Source organism: Candoia aspera, chromosome 1 (genome assembly GCF_035149785.1).
Source record: "Candoia aspera isolate rCanAsp1 chromosome 1, rCanAsp1.hap2, whole genome shotgun sequence".
In the NCBI taxonomy this organism is placed as follows: domain Eukaryota; kingdom Metazoa; phylum Chordata; class Lepidosauria; order Squamata; family Boidae; genus Candoia; species Candoia aspera.
In genome coordinates, this window is record NC_086153.1 from 176,078,196 (window position 1) to 176,097,662 (window position 19,467).

At 47.4% G+C, this 19,467-nt stretch overlaps 1 protein-coding gene across 1 annotated transcript in view; it reads right to left on the reverse strand.

Annotated features, from left to right (window-relative positions):
* Positions 1 to 245: 245 nt before the first annotated feature.
* CNBD2 (cyclic nucleotide binding domain containing 2) overlaps positions 246 to 19,467 on the reverse strand; it is a 41,027-nt gene continuing 21,805 nt past the window's right edge. The window contains 4 exon segments of the mRNA XM_063303919.1: positions 246 to 662; positions 2,882 to 3,021; positions 6,016 to 6,184; positions 16,813 to 16,999. Of these exon segments, the coding sequence (XP_063159989.1) occupies positions 332 to 662; positions 2,882 to 3,021; positions 6,016 to 6,184; positions 16,813 to 16,999 (827 nt within the window). The 3' untranslated portion in view covers positions 246 to 331.

Here is a 19,467-nt window from a genome sequence, read left to right on the forward strand (position 1 = left end):
CCTGTGGCTTTTTTGTGTGCATTAAATATAATATAGAAGCATTTCAGCACTAAACACGAAACATGAATTTACTGATGTCTGTATACATGCTTGGAAAAAACTTACCTTATAAAAGAAATTTGTCTCCTTGCAATATCAGAAAAAAATGAAATGGACCAGACTCACAATCCACAGTATCGGTCAATTATAAGAAGAAAAGAATGTAGCCTTTGACAATTAAATGCATATTTATGTATGTACAGATAGCCATAAAGACATTAGCAGTATCATCCTTCAGTCTTTTAGAACTGCACCTATGTTACTAACTTATACATCCAAAACCCTGACGCTGCTAAAATGCTCCATCCAAATTGGGACGCACTACTGAGATGCCATGAACCAATTTTGGTTGAATATCTGGTAGACTTTCTTTTATATGGGTTAATCGAGCAGGGACATATTTGTGTCTATCTGGCGGACATGGCATTCTGTTGCATAAAGGAGAAAGATCCAAGATTCCTTCTTGATTCAAACTCCAAGAATCATAGACTTCAGCTGTAGGGCATGGATGTGGAGGACGTACCATCTTCATGAGTTTCCGCTGCATCACAAGTTTCAATAGATCTTTCTTAAACATCTCCCAGGCGTTCTGTCGAAGGAAGACCTGACACAGCTCATCATCACTGAAAAGTGAAAGCTACATTAAGAATTGGATTCCTCTTTTTAAACTGCAGATCACTGGAATATTTTCAGTCTATCTATTTCTAAGTGTCTACGTATCATTTCTCTACATCTGAATGAACTACATGGATGTCACCATCCCACCAGCATCATTCTCACTTCCCTATGTGTTTGGAAAGTCATGACGACTCTCCTTTTGCTTCCTTCTGTTTCTTTTGGTTGAAGCTTGATGCCTGCCTTGTGTTTATAGCTTGAGATATGGCATGTATGTACAGAATATAGTCATTATGCCCACAGGGAGAGCTCTTTAGACCCTGTTCTTTGTCTCTAGACTTTATCTACTTCCTGTTCTGCTTGTCTGTTAGTCAAATATGACTGCATGGTGGGGAGGAAAGGGAAGTTAGTTGTGAGTGCTTACTGGGATTTGGCCTACAAAAAGTGCTGGAGTGGAGTCAGCTGGATTCCAATCTGAAGTTCGTTTTTTCCTATCCTGTGCATCTCTATAGAGGCTCCACAGTGCTGGACACACAAGTCTCTGTTACAAGGATGAGAGCTCTTCCTCTGTCAGTCAACTCTCAAAACATCATCCTCTTCTGGGTAGAGGCAGATATGGACTTTGACCTTCCAATATTGAAACAGCAGATGGCTCAAATGACACCATCTGGACCCTCGCTCCTTGCCACCACCATACTAAAATTGCTCTCACCAATACCCAGATCCTCTTGAACATTCAGGGATACTCATAATTATTTAGTAATGATTACTCAGTGCTTTGAAGAGAAGGTATTTCCTGGCTAGAGCTGCTGCTTAAAGTTTTAACGCTTTAAAACTGTTTTGGGAAATATTCTGAGGAAGGGTAAAAGATGTGGTCAAGGAAAAGTGTGGTATTTGAAGGATAAGGAGATCAGTAACATGACACACCTGTTTTATCTTTTGGTTTCCCACCCATCCAACTAGTTGTTCTCTGGCTTCCTTACCAACCTGCCCTTACGTCTTACAGTGCTGCTAGTAAATGCTTATTCAGATCCAGAATTATGGATGGGGGGACAATGTACATCTGTAATGGAGACTTAGATACTGGCAGTGAATGGGGAAGTGAAATTTACCCAGTTATTCCTGGATCACCTGGTTAGACCAGGAAGCCCTTTAGAAGAGAAGCAGCTTTTGAGAAAACCTGTGAGCAGCTGTGACTATATGGAACATTTTTGTTGAAAGAAAAAGATAAAAGCCTGGCCACTTTGTCTACTTTCAGATATGACTCAATTGTTTTTCTTGGAAAGGGCGAACCACTAACTCATCTTTTCAGGAATCTTCTAAGAGTGAAAACACCTGATGAGGAGTATAAGGAGACACCCTAGTGGTTCCAATTCTCCCCATAGTCCAAAAGCTTTCCAATTCCACAATGACCAAAAAAAAGTGTCTATTAGAGTAGTAATAGCAGCAGTGACAGTATAGTTTATTTGTTAAGTAAACAAACTGCCTTTTTCCAGGCGCACAAGGCAGCTTCCACAGGGTTCCCCCTCATTTTATCACCACAACAACAATCTTGTGAAGTAAGCGGGGTGGGGGGCTGAGACTATGTGACTAGCCCAAAGTCACTCATTGAGTTTCCATGGCTGAGCATGGACTTGAACCGGGGTCTCTCCAATCCTAGTCCAACACTTATCCATGGCATCACCCTGATAATAATTCTGTATGAGGACTTGCTTCTTTTTCATCCCAAAGGAAAGAGCAAGCCAGTAGCTTGCTCTTCTACACACAACTTTTAAATTTGAATTCTATTTGTACTAGGAAGTTGCACAAGACTTCCACTAGATACAGAGACTATTACACAAACCTCTTTGAGCATGATGCATTATTGATCATGAGAGCCAGTTTGGTCTAGTGATTAAGGCAACAGGCTAGAAACCAGGAGCCTGAGAGTTCTAGTCCCGCCTGAGGCATGAAAACCGGCTGGGTGACCTTGGGCCAGTCATTCTCTCTCAGCCCAACTCGGTGCAATGTAGACTAGCCTCCTCATGGTGCACCCTGGGCAATGTGACTTGTCACAGCTAAATAGTCTACACATCTGGCTGCTGGACCTCACAAGGAGTTCCCAGCAAGAAAAAGAAGCATGAACTCTGAACTGCTATGCCATACGATTAAAAAAAAAATGTTGATTATCAGTGTTTCCACACTACATTCCCAAATTCTGTAAGGCACCTGCCTCAGCTACACCCACCTGGGATATTTAATCTTCAGTTTGTTCAATTTCATGGTAGTAACGTCATCAGCCCATGACTCAATCTTTTCTTTTTTCACTTGGATGATCTCAGCTCCTTGACTGACCAAAATGATGACACGATTGTCTTCCAGATTCATCTGAGAAATGCAAACAGTGCAAATGTCAGCTTATATCATGGATACAGTGACCATAGGTCCTTTATTATAAAGGACAGTCCTTTATTTCAGAAAGCTGTCCTTTAGATTTATTTATTTTTCAAAAACTCACTTTTGTCCTTTATTTTGGTCATTTACTTTTACTGTACAAATGGTACCACTTAATGCACAGTCTGATTGCAGAAATCCTTTTTAATACTTGCTTCTAATAGCTTCATAGCTTTTTATGCTTTTTAGATATTTTTATTAGAATATGCATTTTTGTAAAGTTTTTTTTGGTTTTGCTCTTGAATTTTCCTTTGTAAAGCAAAGTTATAAATATAAACAATTAAAAATTTTTATCTTTATGAACCTTTTTCAGATTTGCCCCTTTTTCAGATTGTCCTTTTTTTCTCCCAAGAAAATATGGTCATCGTAACCGTGAAGCAAGTTTTGAATATGCCATTTCCAATAATCCAATGGAATATCAGGGGGGATTTCAGTGCTGTATATAGACCACTACTGAGATATTTACCAGGGCAAAGAGCCACTTCCATATATGTTCACGTTTTTCATAAAAGGTAACTTTTCTAGCCTTTAAACTTACACCTTTCCTTGAGGTATCAAGGAACTATATGTGACATATCAAGGAAGGGTGTGCAACAACTGCCATTGCAATTGCTGAGTAAATACAGCAGCTTCCTATTCTGCTATTCCTATTAGTAGAAGGGCCTTAATTATACTGGGATATCATTTACCTGTCTATCTGTTAAAACACACCCATATTTGCACACATAAACACACACGCAAACATCTATTCCTCAGAATAGTAGGGCTAGAGAAACAACTTAAGCTTGGCAAAGCTCAGGGCAATGATTTTATCACCACTGAAGTTATTAGTAAAATCTGGAATGATGGACGCCAGTGTTAGTATCTCTGTTTACCTCTATAGACCACTCCGAGGGAGTGGGTCTTAGCCATTATAGTGACCATTTATACTGTAAAAAAGCAATCAAGATTTGTCTGCTAATTATAAACCCATCCGTTTTTTAAATACAGCCGGTAAACTTTACACTAAACTTCTCTTTAAGAAACATGTGATTTGGGTCAATTCAGAACATATATTGCCTGATGAGCAGGCAAGTTTTAGAGCCAGATGTTTGATTATAGGTCACTCTCTAATCTTACAACATCTAGTGGGAAAGTATCCTGGTAAAGCTGGGTCTGCAGAGTATGCTGCCTTCAATGGATTTTAGGTTTGCATTATTCTTAGATCTAGGAAGTGGTACTAACTTAAAAATTCCACTGTTGATAAATGCTTGCTTCTGTTAATATGCAAACTTTATGAAAATTCTTAATCTAGAATTTTCATAAAGTTTGCATACTAACAGAAATTTGATGCACTATGCAGAGATGTTACATCAGAGACAGCCTTAACCACAGAGGAGTCAGGCAGGGCTGTATCCTATCACCTTTGTTATTTAACCTGTATTCTGTTGTGACTAGGCTAAATAACATTGCATCCCATGGTCCAAAGTTGGCTGATAAACACATTGCAATATTTTTATATGCAGTTGATACAGTACTGTTAACACCCACACCAATTGGTATAAAGTGAACTTTGCAGACTCTGGCCAAGTATTGTAAGGAGGAAGCACTGAAGATAAATTATTCCTAAACTAGGATTTTGGTGTTTGCCAACTGCTGTAGAGTCTATGCTTGGCTGCTGAATGAACTCCCAATTGAACAAGTTAAATCTTTAAATATTGAGGAGCAGTGTTTCACTCTTCAGTAAGTATAAGACCCATCAGGATTATATTGTTCAAAATGCCCCCAAATCAGCAATATCCTGGCAATCTTTTTATGACTATAGAGGAATATTGATTCTGTTAGTTGCTCTTAAAGCATTTTTAGCAAAAGTTTGCTCCAAAGTCTTATTCAATGCCCATTTTAGAACCATATAGCTTTTGCTCCCTTAGAGCAAAATCCCTACAATCTTGATTTCTAAGAACTATTTTCCAAGTGGAGCAAAGTGTGCCTAATGTGGTCCTTTGTTATGAAGGTGGTGTGATTAGAGTGGAGACCAGCATGTGGCTATGTATATTTTCATTCTGGTTGAAACTACTTTTTTCTCCTGTCGGGCCAGGTCCCTTGATCCTGGCTTATAACTGTGAATCGACTTGCTTTTCAGGGGACATATTACTGATGATCAGCTACAAGCAAGTGGCATCAAGCTTTAAACAAGTTATAGATGTAGAAAGTAAATTAGATTTATCAGCTTTCCCTAGAGATGTTGTTTTGAATAGCCTGTGTCCCTTTTTTAGACCAGCAAGATATTTAAACCAAATATCCATCCCTAAATTTAGGAGGGCACTAAACTCTAGCATGCTTTCACATGCTTCCATCAGATGTCCTTGAAGGGAAGTTTAGGAACATCCCTCATTCTTTAAGAGTCTATCCTTGTGGCAAAAAGACAGTTGAAAATACAATGTATCATCACACTGCCCATTGTATGAAGATGCACAGCTATATTTCATATCTCCCCATCTATTAAATTTCTGGACCATTTGGATTTATTTTATATATATATAGTTGCTGTTAGCCAACCAGTATGATTCAGTTTCTTTGAATGTGATCAAATCTTGTTTGTAAAACCACTGTAACCCAATCATACTGATTATTTAGTTATTGTTATTTATTTTTATCTTCTTTTATTTTTTATGTTTTAATTTTTACCTTTTTAAAATGGAATTCTAGTTATTGATCCTAATAAAGTATTATACACACAAACACACACAACAGATAACGTTATCAAATTATATAAGTCCCTCTGGTGGGAGGAGATGGGCGGTGATAAATTTGATGAATAAATAAATGAACTAAAGGAAATATATCAAATGGCACGTATTTGGGATTCTCTTTGCTTTTTCATGTCGATGTACCTATTGTATCTTTATTTATCACTATCACCAAGTGTCAGCTTACAGATATACTTACTATGTAGTCTCCTTTATGTAGCTGATCTAGTCGGATATATACAGCTGCAGCAACAGAATCTGGCAATTCTCCATAGGCTGTAGAGTATGTGGATCTCTGTCTGATTTCCCCTGATACAATGTTCTGCACGCTCTCTTGTTCATCAGGTTGCAGTGGCTCAGGTAGGAGGCTTGAATTTAAGCAAATAAACTTATATATTAACCCTTGCTTGATCAATTTAGGATTTTACTCTCAGAGACCAATGTGTTCCCCTCTAAGAAGAAATTCAGAATAGGAATCAACTTTTTTTAAAAAAAACAATGAACACTTTCAAAACAAGGAGGTATCTGCTGTTACTTTCCTTCCCTATGTCAGCCCTTGGAGGAAGACCAGATCAGACTCCACAGGAGGACCAGAATTCTACTTTATTCAGGGGGGTTCTAATAACAGAATCTGGCAAGTCTGATTCTGCTTCTCCTCCCCTCCCTCTTGTACCCCAGGAGTCAGGGAGGAGCCGGCCTGAGTCTCTTCTTAATACAGCCTCCTTTCCCAAGACATAAGGAGTGCTTCTGTCCTCTTTGTTTACGTAAGGGTTCCTGAAGATTTGCTTCAAGGCCATCTCCCTGGCTCTCTACACCCTCACATTCCGAGGGGTCCGAACCACAAACCCTACAGTCCGCAGCTACACACAGGGCCGCAACTAGGGTCTGTGTCACCCAGGGCAAACATGGATTCCGCGCTCATTTTGGCGCCCCACCAGCGCTCATTTTGGCACCCCACCAGCACAGCGCCCAGGGCACATGCCCCAGTTTCCCCTCCCTAGTTGTGGCCCTGGCTACACATGTCATGTTGGGTGGCTTCAGAATGGCAGGAGCTGTAGTCAAATAATCTGCAGGTAGTCAAGTTAAGCAAAACTGCTTTATTGTTTATTGATTTATTTACTTACTTACTTTTATTACAGCCACCCGCTCCCATAGACTCTCGGTGGCTTACAGATCCCAATACAAAACAATAAAAGCAGGTAAAAACATACAACCCCTCAGGCAGCCTGGCCTAAAACAATCAAACAGTAACAACTCAAACCAGCACCCACCCACCCCTCAACCTCAGGCCTGGGAACAAAGCCAGGTCTTAAGCGCTTTTTGGAACCCCAGGAGAGAAGGCGCTGTGTGTAACTCTGCGGAGATGCTGTTCCAGAGGATGGGCTCCATGACAGAGAAGGCATGCTTCCTCAGTCCCATAAAATGACATTTAATAGAAGAGAACTGGAGCGTATCCACTTTGCCAGAATGTACTGGGCAGGCATAAACAGAGATAGGTGGTCCCTCAGGCATCCAGGCCCTGTGCCATAAAGGGCTTTTGTCATGAGTGCCGTTGAGCTAAAGTCATCAGCGCAATGGCACTCATGACAATGACAAGGAAATAGGTGAAGGGGTACAAGTTAAGTAGCCATCAACCTACAACGACTAACGGCCAACAAACAATAGCCAAATGAATCACGGAGCCACCCAAACCATCAGCGGCAATACAACGGGGATCGCCCAGCTGAAAGCAATCAGCAGAAGAATGGAAACCTGATGATGGGCGATCCCGGAAACCCTCACCCACCGGCAGGGCAACGCATGGGACAAAGGGGGGTGACGTGACCGTGAGCGAGGGGGCGCTGACCGGCGCGGGGTATTTAAACCCCGCACCGGCGCGCTCCTGTCACTCTCAGCCTTTTTCTACCAACGCTGTACCTGCCCTGCAATAAACCAGAGCCTGATTCGCAAGACAGTGTCTGAATGTTATTCAGGGGGAGGCAGCGCATGACATAAAGCTGAGAGTCATAAACTCAGCCTCGCCGAGCCCCACCGGACGACAACGAGCCGCGGGAGGAGTAGACGGCGAGAAGACCAGCAAGATGAGGCCGGAACGGCGCGGGCAAGGAGGGCGAGCCGCGCGGCAAGAGACAGAGGAGGACCGACCAAGGCCAGAGGCACCGCGGACTCCCGGAGCCATGGACGCCCACCCCACCCGACCCGAGCCTCAGCTCCAACCCCAAGGGGAGATGGCGACGGAGGCAACCCGACCGCGGGAGGGAGCAGCACGACTTCCGAAACCAGCGGAGGACCCCGCGCCCCACATTGCACCCCAGCAACGGGCGTGGAGCGACAGCCCCACGGCGCTCGACACGGAGGAGGACGACGGAGACACCCATCAGACGGCGGAGGAAGCGGACCCGCGGCAGAGGGACGATGAACCCCGCCGGCAACCCACCCCCGAGGACGCGCCAACGGAACCGGCCCCAGCGGCGGCGCGGGCTGTGGACGAGGAGGCACAAGCTGAACTCGCGGCCATGCGGGCTCAGCTGACGGAACTCCGGACCATGCTCCAGGCGCTTATGCCCCCCGCGCCACCCAACGACGTCCCCGCACAAGCCCACACCCCGAGCGAAGCATCGAACCCACACGGGCCAGCGGAGGGCCAGCAGACGGCACAGGCGGCCGACACCACACCCCGAGAAGCGAGAGGCGGGGCCGCACAAAACGCCCGGGCCCCAAAGGACTTCCCCATCTTCTTCGATGGGACCCCCACAAAACTCTCGTTTTTTGTGACCAACGCTAGGGAGTTCATGGGGAGGCACGGACACTCCTATGACTCCGAGGCCGACAAGATCGCCGCCGTGGCGATCAAACTCCAAGACAGGGCGGCGGACTGGTACGTCCAACTGTACGAGTCCAGCTCCCCCGCCCTCGCCACCTTCCCTGCTTTCATCAAAGAGATGAAAGACTACTTCGAAGACCCCCTAGCCAAAGTGCGGGCGAAAAGCGCACTCCAAAGACTTAAACAGGGCACCCGCACGGTCCCTGACTACGCCCTGGAGTTCAAAGCCCTCGCGGGGAAGGTCAGCGACTGGTCCGAGACCACCCTGCTGGAAATCTTCAAAAGGGGGCTCAACCGCGACGTTCTCCAATGGGCCCTCTACCGCGACGACCCAGAAACGTTACACGGGTGGATCCACCTCGCGGGGAAAGCCGAACACGCGCACCGCACCTTCCTCATGACAACCACGGAAGACACAAACGATGCCGGGAAAAAGGTACCCGCACCACACGGGGGGATGGCCGGCCCCATATACCCAAAAAAGAAGTTCAACCGGGAGCCCTGCGGGAGGTGTGGCAAATTAGGGCACAAGACGGCGGATTGCTTCGCCAACCGACCGCCGACCAGCGCGCCCAAGCCCACCCCGAAAATTAGCCCCAAACCACCCAACCCGGGGCCGCCGCCTCACCGCCGAATGACCGTGGCCACAGCGACACCGAAAGAGAGCTGGGACGCTTACTGGGGGGAAGAGGACAATACCGACCCCGACCAGCCGGCGGGAAATGCTCCCCGCCTGCTCTGAGACGCATGGCGAGGCAGGCGGTGGGACAGCAACGCGGACCACCTCAACGAAACGACAAAAGCTCCGTAATATTGGCAGCAATTCAACTCTCTACCGGCAACGGAGCCACCACGGCCGCGGCACTAGTGGACTCGGGGTGCTCAAAAAACCTCATCCACCCCGACCTAGTCGCCAAACTCGACCTCCGCTGCTTCCCCCTCCCCGCGCCGCTGGCATTCCACCAGCTGGACGGCTCTACAGCGGGAGGAAAACCAGCCACGCTACAAACCGAGCCGGTCACCCTGCAAATGGGCACTCACACCGAGCGCACATCGTTCGTAGTCACGCACATCGGACGGCCCATTGCAGTCCTGGGGATGCCATGGCTCGCGAAAAACAACCCGCGGATCAACTGGGCGACCCGCACCTTCACATTCGGCGACGGCGAGTATCGAGCACCAGTACCAGCTGGCAAAAGCAACCCCACGGTAGGACGAGCGGAGGCGACCACACAAGACAACGCCGCTACCACAGCAGACCTACCAGAACAATACGCCGACTTCTCCGAGGTCTTCGGAGAGGCAGAGGCGGACCAACTACCCCCCCACCGCAAGACGGATTGCCGGATCGACCTACTGCCCGACGTCCCCTTACCTAGACCAAAGATCTATTCGATGACCCCGAAGGTGATGGCAACCCTCCGGGAGTTCATCGATAAAAACCTAGACAGGGGATTCATAGAGCCAGCATGCTCACCGGTCGGAGCCCCCGTCTTATTCCGGGAGAAGAAAGACGGGACCCTACGGCTCTGTACCGACTACCGGGGCCTAAACGCGGCTTCCCTGTCCAACAAATATCCCTTACCCCTGGTGAAGGACATGCTCGCCCACCTGTCCACGGGCAAAGTCTTTTCCAAATTGGACCTTCGCGAGGCGTACTATCGCATCCGAATCAGGGAGGGGGACGAATGGAAGACGGCGTTTAACTGCCCCCTAGGCGCTTTCCAGTACAAGGTACTGCCCTTCGGACTCGCGGGGGCCCCTGGGGTGTTCATGCAGCTCATCAATGAGGTACTGCATGAACATCTGTTTAAAGGGGTCCTGGTCTACATCGACGACGTCCTTATTTACACAAAAACACACGAGGAACACGTAACCTTAGTCAGGCAAGTCCTCGACAAGCTCAGAAGGGCGCAGCTCTATGCGAAGCCTACAAAGTGCGAGTTTCACAAAGAGCGCCTAGACTATTTGGGGTATCGAATCTCCGGGGACGGCATCGAAATGGACCCCGCAAAAGTCGAAGCGGTGCTAAACTGGGAGCGGCCCCGCAACAGACGGCAACTACAGAGCTTCCTGGGATTCGCGAATTTCTACAGGTCATTCGCCCGGGGGTTCGCTGAGATAGCCCTCCCCTTAACGGACCTCCTCAAAACCAAAGGGGTGGGGGACACCCGACGCGCCAAGAACCCAGGCACAGTGCTGAATTGGACTCCCGCGTGCCAGACCGCATTCGACAAGCTGAAAGCGCTGTTCACTACGGAGCCAATCCTCGCGCACCCGGACCCAGAACGGCCGTTCGTGGTCCAAGCCGACGCCTCAGACTTCTCCCTGGGAGCCATCCTACTACAGAAAGACTCCACGGGGCTCCTGAAACCATGCGCCTACCTGTCAAGGAAGTTCTCCGAGACAGAGAGGCGATGGCACGTCTGGGAGAAAGAAGCCTTCGCGGTGAAATCGGCACTAGAGACATGGCGACACCTACTCGAGGGAGCCACCCAACCATTCGAGGTCTGGACGGACCACCGGAACCTCGAGGCCCTACGAACGCCTAGACGCCTTAGCCCAAAACAGGTCCGATGGGCCCAATTCTTCAGCCGCTTTGATTTCCAGCTGAAGTTCATGCCGGGCAAGAAGAACTTCCTGGCCGACGCCCTCTCCCGACTGCCCCAAGACGAAGAGCCCGCCCCAGACACCATTGGGACGGTCCTATCCGCCTCGCAACTGGGGATGGCCGTGACCACCCGAAGCGGCGCACGGAGGCAGCTCGACGCTACGGCGCAGCCGACGGCGGGACAACCGGCGACGGAAAGAAGCCAACCGCAACTACCAGGGGGAATGCGCACGGACCTCGCCGCCGCCCTCAAAACCGACCCCTGGTTCCTGGCGAACCCCGACAAGGTAACGATGGCGCAAGACCTGGCATGGGGGGAAGGCAGAATCTACGTCCCGGACTCGCAACGCCAGGCGATCTTGCATAGGTCACACGACGCCAAGCAAGCGGGACACTTTGGGTTCCTCAAGACCCTACACCTAACATGGCGCCAATTCTGGTGGCCCGCGCTCAGGCGAGACGTAAAAACCTACGTGGCGTCCTGCCCAACGTGCGCTAGGGCCAAACGGGCACCAGGCAAACCCGCGGGGCTATTGCAACGGGTGGCAGAACCCTCCCGCCCATGGGAGGAAATCTCTATGGATTTTATAGTGGACCTCCCACCCAGCCAGAAGAAAACGGCCATTTGGGTGGTGAAGGACTACTTCTCAAAGCAGGCCCACTTCATCCCCTGCACGTCGGTCCCATCCTCACAACAACTAGCCAAACTCTTCCTCATCCACGTGTACAGGCTACACGGATGTCCCGCACGTGTGGTGACCGACAGGGGCACACAGTTCACCTCCAAATTCTGGCGGGCCTTCCTGAAGCTGACGGGGACCCAACAGGCCCTATCTACGGCTTGGCATCCGCAGACGGACGGAGCCACTGAGGTTCTTAATGCCACCTTAGAGCAATTTATACGATCATATACGAACTACCACCAAGACGACTGGGCTGAACTGCTCCCGTTCGCCGAAGTCGCATACAACAACGCCGTCCACACGAGCACGGGGAAAACTCCGTTCGAAGTAGTCTCGGGGCGCGACTTCGTCCCCATACCGGAGCTACCTCAACCCCCGGAACCACAGGTGGACGCCAGCGACTGGGGACGGAAGATCGCGGAAGCATGGCCAGTAATCACGGCGGCGCTGAAGGAGGCACAGGCTGCTTACAAAGAGCAGGCCGACAAGCACCGGCGCCAACAACCGACGTTCCAGGCGGGGGATATGGCCTATCTATCCACCAAGTTCCTAAAGTCAACCCAACCCTCGAAAAAACTGGGGCCTAAGTACATCGGGCCGTTCCGAGTCACGCAAATAGTGAACCCGGTAGCAATACGCCTGGACCTGCCACACAACCTCCGGAGGCTCCACCCGGTGTTCCACACCAGCCTCCTAAAATCGGCAACCACCTCCCGATGGCACCCAAGCACGCCACAGCCCGCACCGCTTATGATCGACGGGCAACACCACTTCGAGATAAGGGACATCCTCGACTCCCGCAAGCAACGAGGAACTCTACACTATCTGGTCAGGTGGAAACACTTCCCCCACCCGGAATGGGTGGCGGCGCACAACGTTAACGCGCCTGACCTGACCAGAGCATTTCACCGGGCATACCCCGACAAACCGCAACCAAGGTCAGCAAAACCAAACCCCCCCCCCCGCAGGCCTCCCCCCGCCTCCCGTGCCCCAAGGGAAAGGGCCCCCCCCAAGCCCGCGACTTGGGTGGACCTTCCCCCCCCCGGGACTCACTCCCCCCGCCCCGGGCCCACGGGGTGGTGACAAACGATCGCCAGCACCCTCCCCCCGCCCCCCGGCCGCGGGGGAGTGGCAAGCAAGTCAACAGGGCAACCTGGGGGCAACGCCCAGGAGACACAACAAAGGCGACGCACTCTAAATAAGAAAAGAAGGGCCCTACCTGGAGCTGAGAAGCACCCGACCAGCCACGCCTCTCGCCTCGCCGAACTGAGCCAAACAAACAGGGTGTGGTTGGAGCATGCGCACGCCAGGTCAGAACCCGAGCATGCGCACCATGGACACACCCTGGGAAGGCACGTGGTAGAGGGAGGAGCAAAGGGAGGGGCGACAACTACTCCGGCGGGAACTTTGAAAAAAAAAAAAAAAAAAAAATGTGGCGTTTTGACAGCTCCACGGGGAAAACCCAGAAACCCGGGGGAGAACACTATTCGGAAAGGGGGCAGTATGTCATGAGTGCCGTTGAGCTAAAGTCATCAGCGCAATGGCACTCATGACAATGACAAGGAAATAGGTGAAGGGGTACAAGTTAAGTAGCCATCAACCTACAACGACTAACGGCCAACAAACAATAGCCAAATGAATCACGGAGCCACCCAAACCATCAGCGGCAATACAACGGGGATCGCCCAGCTGAAAGCAATCAGCAGAAGAATGGAAACCTGATGATGGGCGATCCCGGAAACCCTCACCCACCGGCAGGGCAACGCATGGGACAAAGGGGGGTGACGTGACCGTGAGCGAGGGGGCGCTGACCGGCGCGGGGTATTTAAACCCCGCACCGGCGCGCTCCTGTCACTCTCAGCTTTTTTCTACCAACGCTGTACCTGCCCTGCAATAAACCAGAGCCTGATTCGCAAGACAGTGTCTGAATGTTATTCAGGGGGAGGCAGCGCATGACAGCTTTATACGTAACAACCAGCACCTTGAATTGCGCCTGGATCTGCAAACAATGCAGCTCGCGTAGCAGTGGTGACACATGGGCATGCCGGGACGCACCCATTACTGTCCACACTGCTGCAATTTGTACCAGCTACGGCTTTCGGGTAGCCTTCAAGGGCAGCCCCATGTAGAGTACATTCCAATAATCCAATTGGGAGGTGGCCAGGGCATGAGAAACTGTCTAAAGGGCCTCCCGGTCAAGGAAGGGGCACAACTGGCACACAGAATCTGTGCAAAGGCCCTCCTGGCCACAGCTGCCACCTGCCCTTTGAGCAGTAGCTGCAAGTCCAGAAGGGCCCCCAAGGTGCGTACCAGTCTAGAATGGGAAGTGCTACCCCATCCAAACCCAATGAGGAAAAAGTCCCCAATCCTGGGGGACCAAACAGCTGTTGGAAGTCCTGGCAAATCCAGCATGCCTCATTAGCATGTGAATTAGCATGTAAATTGAGTTGTCCCACAATGCAACTCTGAGGAAGCTGTTTGCTGCCACTCCCACTTCCTCTTTCTCTCTTCTCTCTCCTTCTTCCACCCAGGGAAAAGCAAGCATGCTGCTCTGCTCTCTGTTGATCAGGGCCATGTGCTTGAGCCTTGATGAGGCATTCTGCCCCTTTCTTCCATGCAGCCCTTGGCAGTAAAATAGGGCTAAGGGTTCAGGGCAAATTAAGTATTTAGAAAGAAAAGAAGAACAAAGGAACTTCATCTTTTCTACCAAAATGGATGTAACAGAAGCAACAATAAAGTCAGTAAGAAATTATTTTACTTATCTTAACCTAATCTGTCTAAGCATGTGATTCTTTATGCTTGGGAGGGCTGAATGTATAAGATCAATAACCTGTATTTCTCTAGCATGCTCATTGAAGCTATTTTAAGATAATATTCTTTTTCTGTGCAGCTTCTCTGCTGTGTTATAAGCTCTGCTCCAATTCAGTTGGTCCTAGCAGGCCACTAAATTGGCTTCAACAGCCACAGCCACTCAGTCTTGTCAGGGTTGAGCTGAAATCTGTTCTGCCCCATCCAGACCCCAACAGTCTCCAGCACTGGGTCAGCACACTGGCAGCTTCACCTACATAGCCTGAAGTTGAGATATAAAGCTGGGCATCATCAGCATACTGCTGTATTCCAGTATACTACAATGAGGGCTGTATGGCTGCCGTTTAAAACAATTGATCCAGGAGACCAAGGAAACAATTTGGCCTTGTTGGCTTGTTAATTATTACTTCAAGGTTGGCTTCTCAGTCTCCTTCCCTCACATCACCTTCCTGGACATGTGAGCCTCCTCTGATCCCGAGCTAATCCAGAGGAGGAGAAAGTGCAGCTCTTTAGTTACATTCCAAAGGCCCCTTCAGGCAGTGGTAGTAAAGGTAAAGGTTTCCCTTGACGTAAAGTCCAGTCGAATCCGACTCTAGGGGGCGGTGCTCATCTCCGTTTCTAAGCCTTGGAGCCGGCGTTGTCATAGACACTTCCGGGTCATGTGGCCAGCATGACGACTCGGAACGCCGTTACCTTCCCGCCGAAGCGGTACCTATTGATCTACTCACATTTGCATGTTTTCGAACTGCTAGGTGAGCAGGAGCTGGGATTAACAACGGGAGCTCACCCCGCCGCGCGGTTTCGAACCGCCGACCTTCCGATCGACAGCTCAGCGGTTTAACCCGCAGCGCCACCGCGTCAGGCAGTGGTGCAGCTAGCTAATTAGCTGTTATGGCAATCCTTAGATAACTCCTTATTTCTTATCGAAATAAGCACAGTTTTGTGAAAAGGAATAATGTATTTTCAAATATAAACAACGAAAAAGGGCATCTGCAAAGCTAATGTTGTACCAAAGGTCCCCATCAACCTTGATATTGCCATCAAGCCTATATGCTGCTGTTACTCCCATCTCCTGTTTCTTTCTAGTTGACAGTCTGAAGAAAAGATTCATTCACTCTTTATCCCCATCTGCACATGCATAGAGGTAGTCCTCAGCTAACAATGGTAGTTGGGATTGGAATTTCCATCGCTAAGTGGTGCAGTTGTAAAGCACGATGTTACGTGACTGCATTGTTCAGCAACAGCAATCCCAGCACTCCCCATTGCCATCATTAAGCGAGTCCCAGGTGGCTTACAAACAGGCCGGCACACAGATATGTGGCTGCTGCTGGGTGGGGGAAGGTGGCCTGCAAGGTACAGCACAAGTGTGGCCAGGCCAGGCCAGTGGGTGGTTGCTGCTGGGTAGGAGAGGGTGTGAGCAACTTACTGGAGTGACTTGCAACCCTCCCTGCTAGCTTCCCCATTGCCTTTGCTTGTGGGAAGCTGGCAGGAAAGGTCACAAATAGCAATCACATGACCATGGGACATTGCAACTGTCCTAAGTGCAAGCTGATTGCCAAGCACCCAGATCATGATCACATGACTGCATGGGTGCTGGGACAGCTGGAATTTTGAGGGCCAGTTGTAAGCACCACTTGTTCAGCACCGTGGTAACTTTGAACGGTCACTGAATGAGCGATTGCTAAATGAGGACTACATTTATTTATTTTTTATAAAAAAGAACGATAATTCTATGAGACCTTTTCATGATTGTAGACTTCTAGACTCTGTGAGTATTACAGATCATTACTCACTGCCTCTTACTTCAGATCTGCTGGGCAGCCTTCAGAAGACATGCATTTTCACGTAATTAATCAGACTGAAAGAGGGACCTGAATATTGAACAGAGGCCTGTAGCCCCTGATTCTTGATCTCCAGCTTTTTCCTGATCTATCCTACACCCCACCTTCAAATTACCTGTATCATGCTTGGACTCCATGGGAGCATGCCACAAACAAGGCCCCAGTCCCATGAATGAAACCTGCCAACAAATATGCCATTCCTCAGAGATCTAAGCAATGTTCTTCTCACCTTTCATCACTTTTCTGCATATTTATCACTAAACTTCTACAATTCTTATTCGAATGACAGATCTGCTTGTCACAGCTTTCACTAGATGAAATATTTTGCTGTATGTAATAGTTCTTCAGGTTCCTCAATTGGTGTCCAGAGTAAGAGGCCCACATGGTGCTTTTGAATCTATCAACACAGGCAATTGCTGTAAAGAAAAAAAAAGACATTGCTGAAGTTACTCAACCAAACCCTGTCCTTTGTCTCCACACCTAGGTATGCTTGTTAAAATCAGGAGTTAAATTAGAACGTTTTCACTTTTCTTATTTGTTTGTTCTTACAGTGTTTTCATCCAACACTGCATTAAGTTTCAGGCAGAACACAGAAAAGGCAAATTAGTACGATAAGAATGAAGATTTGATAATAGTGGTGCCAAGCAATTGAGGCAAACATCTGGGTAAAAAAGTTATTAAAGCCATATGCTTATTCTGAAACATGGAAAAAGCAAGGAACAGCTTTCAGTTGCTGAAGGATGACTGTTTTTCCTCTTTTTGTCTCTCTATTCTTCAGTAAACTTTGAAAATGATAAACAAACAAAAAATGTTTTCAGTTTTTCTGCCCCTCCTCCCAAAAGAGCAAAGGAAATGAATGTGTTGTTTCATCATCTGAAAGACATAAGCAGGAGCCTGAGAGTTCTAGTCCCGCCTTAGGCCTGAAAGCCGGCTGGGTGACCTTGGGCCAGTCCCTCTCTCTGTCCACCTCACCTCACAGGGTTGCTGTTGTGGGGAAAATAGGAGGAGGAAGGAGTATTAGGTATGTTCGCTGCCTTGAGCTATTTATAAAAATAATAAAGGAGGGATAATAAATAAATAAATACATAAATACATAAATACATAAATAAATAATTTTATGAGCTATTTGCTTTTCAAGTATGCCCCAACACACATTTGGGGAAGAATGAATTTAAAAAGCAGTTATTAAGGTATAAAGTGATGAATTTGAACATGTTTTTCTTATGACAGTAAATATCAACTAAGTTTTGACTCAGGTGATCAAATATGGCCAAACTGCAAGAATTTCTTGGATCTGAAGGCAGACTGTAGGTCCCTAATAGGTCCAATTCTGATTATGATGTTTTACCTAAAGGCTAAAAGGCATCCCTTCTTTTTGAGAGAGTATGGCTGTCATTGTGCTGCCCTGAGTCACACTGGGGAACCTCTAGCAAAATAAATCAAGACCAGAACTTAATCAAGACCAAAATTAGAGCAGGTACAGATTCATTTCTCCCACCCTGGTAAATGAAAGTTGGTTCCAAGTTCCTGCATTTTAGCTCCTGATTCCAGTTTCAGCTGAATCTTAAGAAGAAACCTATGTTGATACAGAGGATTTTCAAGATTAATATTCAATTGAAGCCAGAACTTTTCCTTTTAGGATTGATGGATAAACGGTTAGAAAAAAGCCATGGAAGATTATTTTAATATATGATTACTGCAGCTTGATTATTATATGCACAAAGATGAAAAGATTCAGCATTATCCACCATGAAAGAATGGTTGATGAAATTGACAGAACTTGCTAAGATGGATAAACTGACTTCTTTGATTAAGGACAATATCTACGTTTATTGGTGACTGGAAACCCCTTACGGACTTTTTGCATAAAAATGAAAAAATGAACTTGTCATTTATGGCTTTGATTAGACAGGATAGATTATAGAAAGAAGAGAGTCATGATGTAACTTTAGAGAGAGAGGTTAAAATATAATTGTACTTATAACTCAAGAATCTTACTGATTAATTTGGTCCAGTTACATCCATTCAGAAGGAAAATGATGATTCTTGTTCTTCTTTCTTTTCCCTAAACTGAATTGACCCTCAGCCCTCATTGCTGCCAAAGGCTGCATGGAGAAAGGGGCAACCTCCTGATTTTAGGCCCCACACATGGCCCAAGATGGAAACAGCTACAGCCACATGCTCTCTTCCAGGATGGTGAAGGAGGAGGAAGTGAGTTAGGAATGTGGGAGGGACAACAAACAGCTTCTTCCAGAAGAACACAGAGAATTTGCATCCTAGAGCAAACTCATCCACATGCTAATGAGGCATGCTGATTTGCTGGGACTTCCAACAATAACTGCTGTGAAGAATATCAGAAGCCACTTCTTTATATATATCTTTTTCTCTTTTTTTCTACTATTTTTAATTGCACTTCTAGCTTTTTCTGTTATTTCTTTCTTTTTCTTTTTCTTTTTCTTTGTTCTAATTTAGTTTGTATTTGTTCTTATTACCGCTGTTAAAACTTTTAAATATATAGCTATGTATGTATGTGTGTGTGTGTATACACACACCTATGATTAATGCCATTTACAGTACAGGATATTTTAAAGGCCCTGCTCTGCTTATTCCATTTCTACTTAGTTTAAATAGGCCTCCAGTTCAAGTACTTTTGTTGTTGCTTTTTTAAAATAAACAGGTCATTTTCTCTCTATGGACAACTATTCTATAGAAACAGGTTTGTCTAGAATTGCACAAGAATTTTCCAAAGAAACATAAACTAAATTGCTTGATTTCATCCTTTCCTGAAAAGAGTTTCATGCAAAGACTAGCAAAGGAGACATAGAACTTGGTAATGTAGTATGACATATGTGCTTTTTGTCATCATCAAAGTTTAAATTTTTAG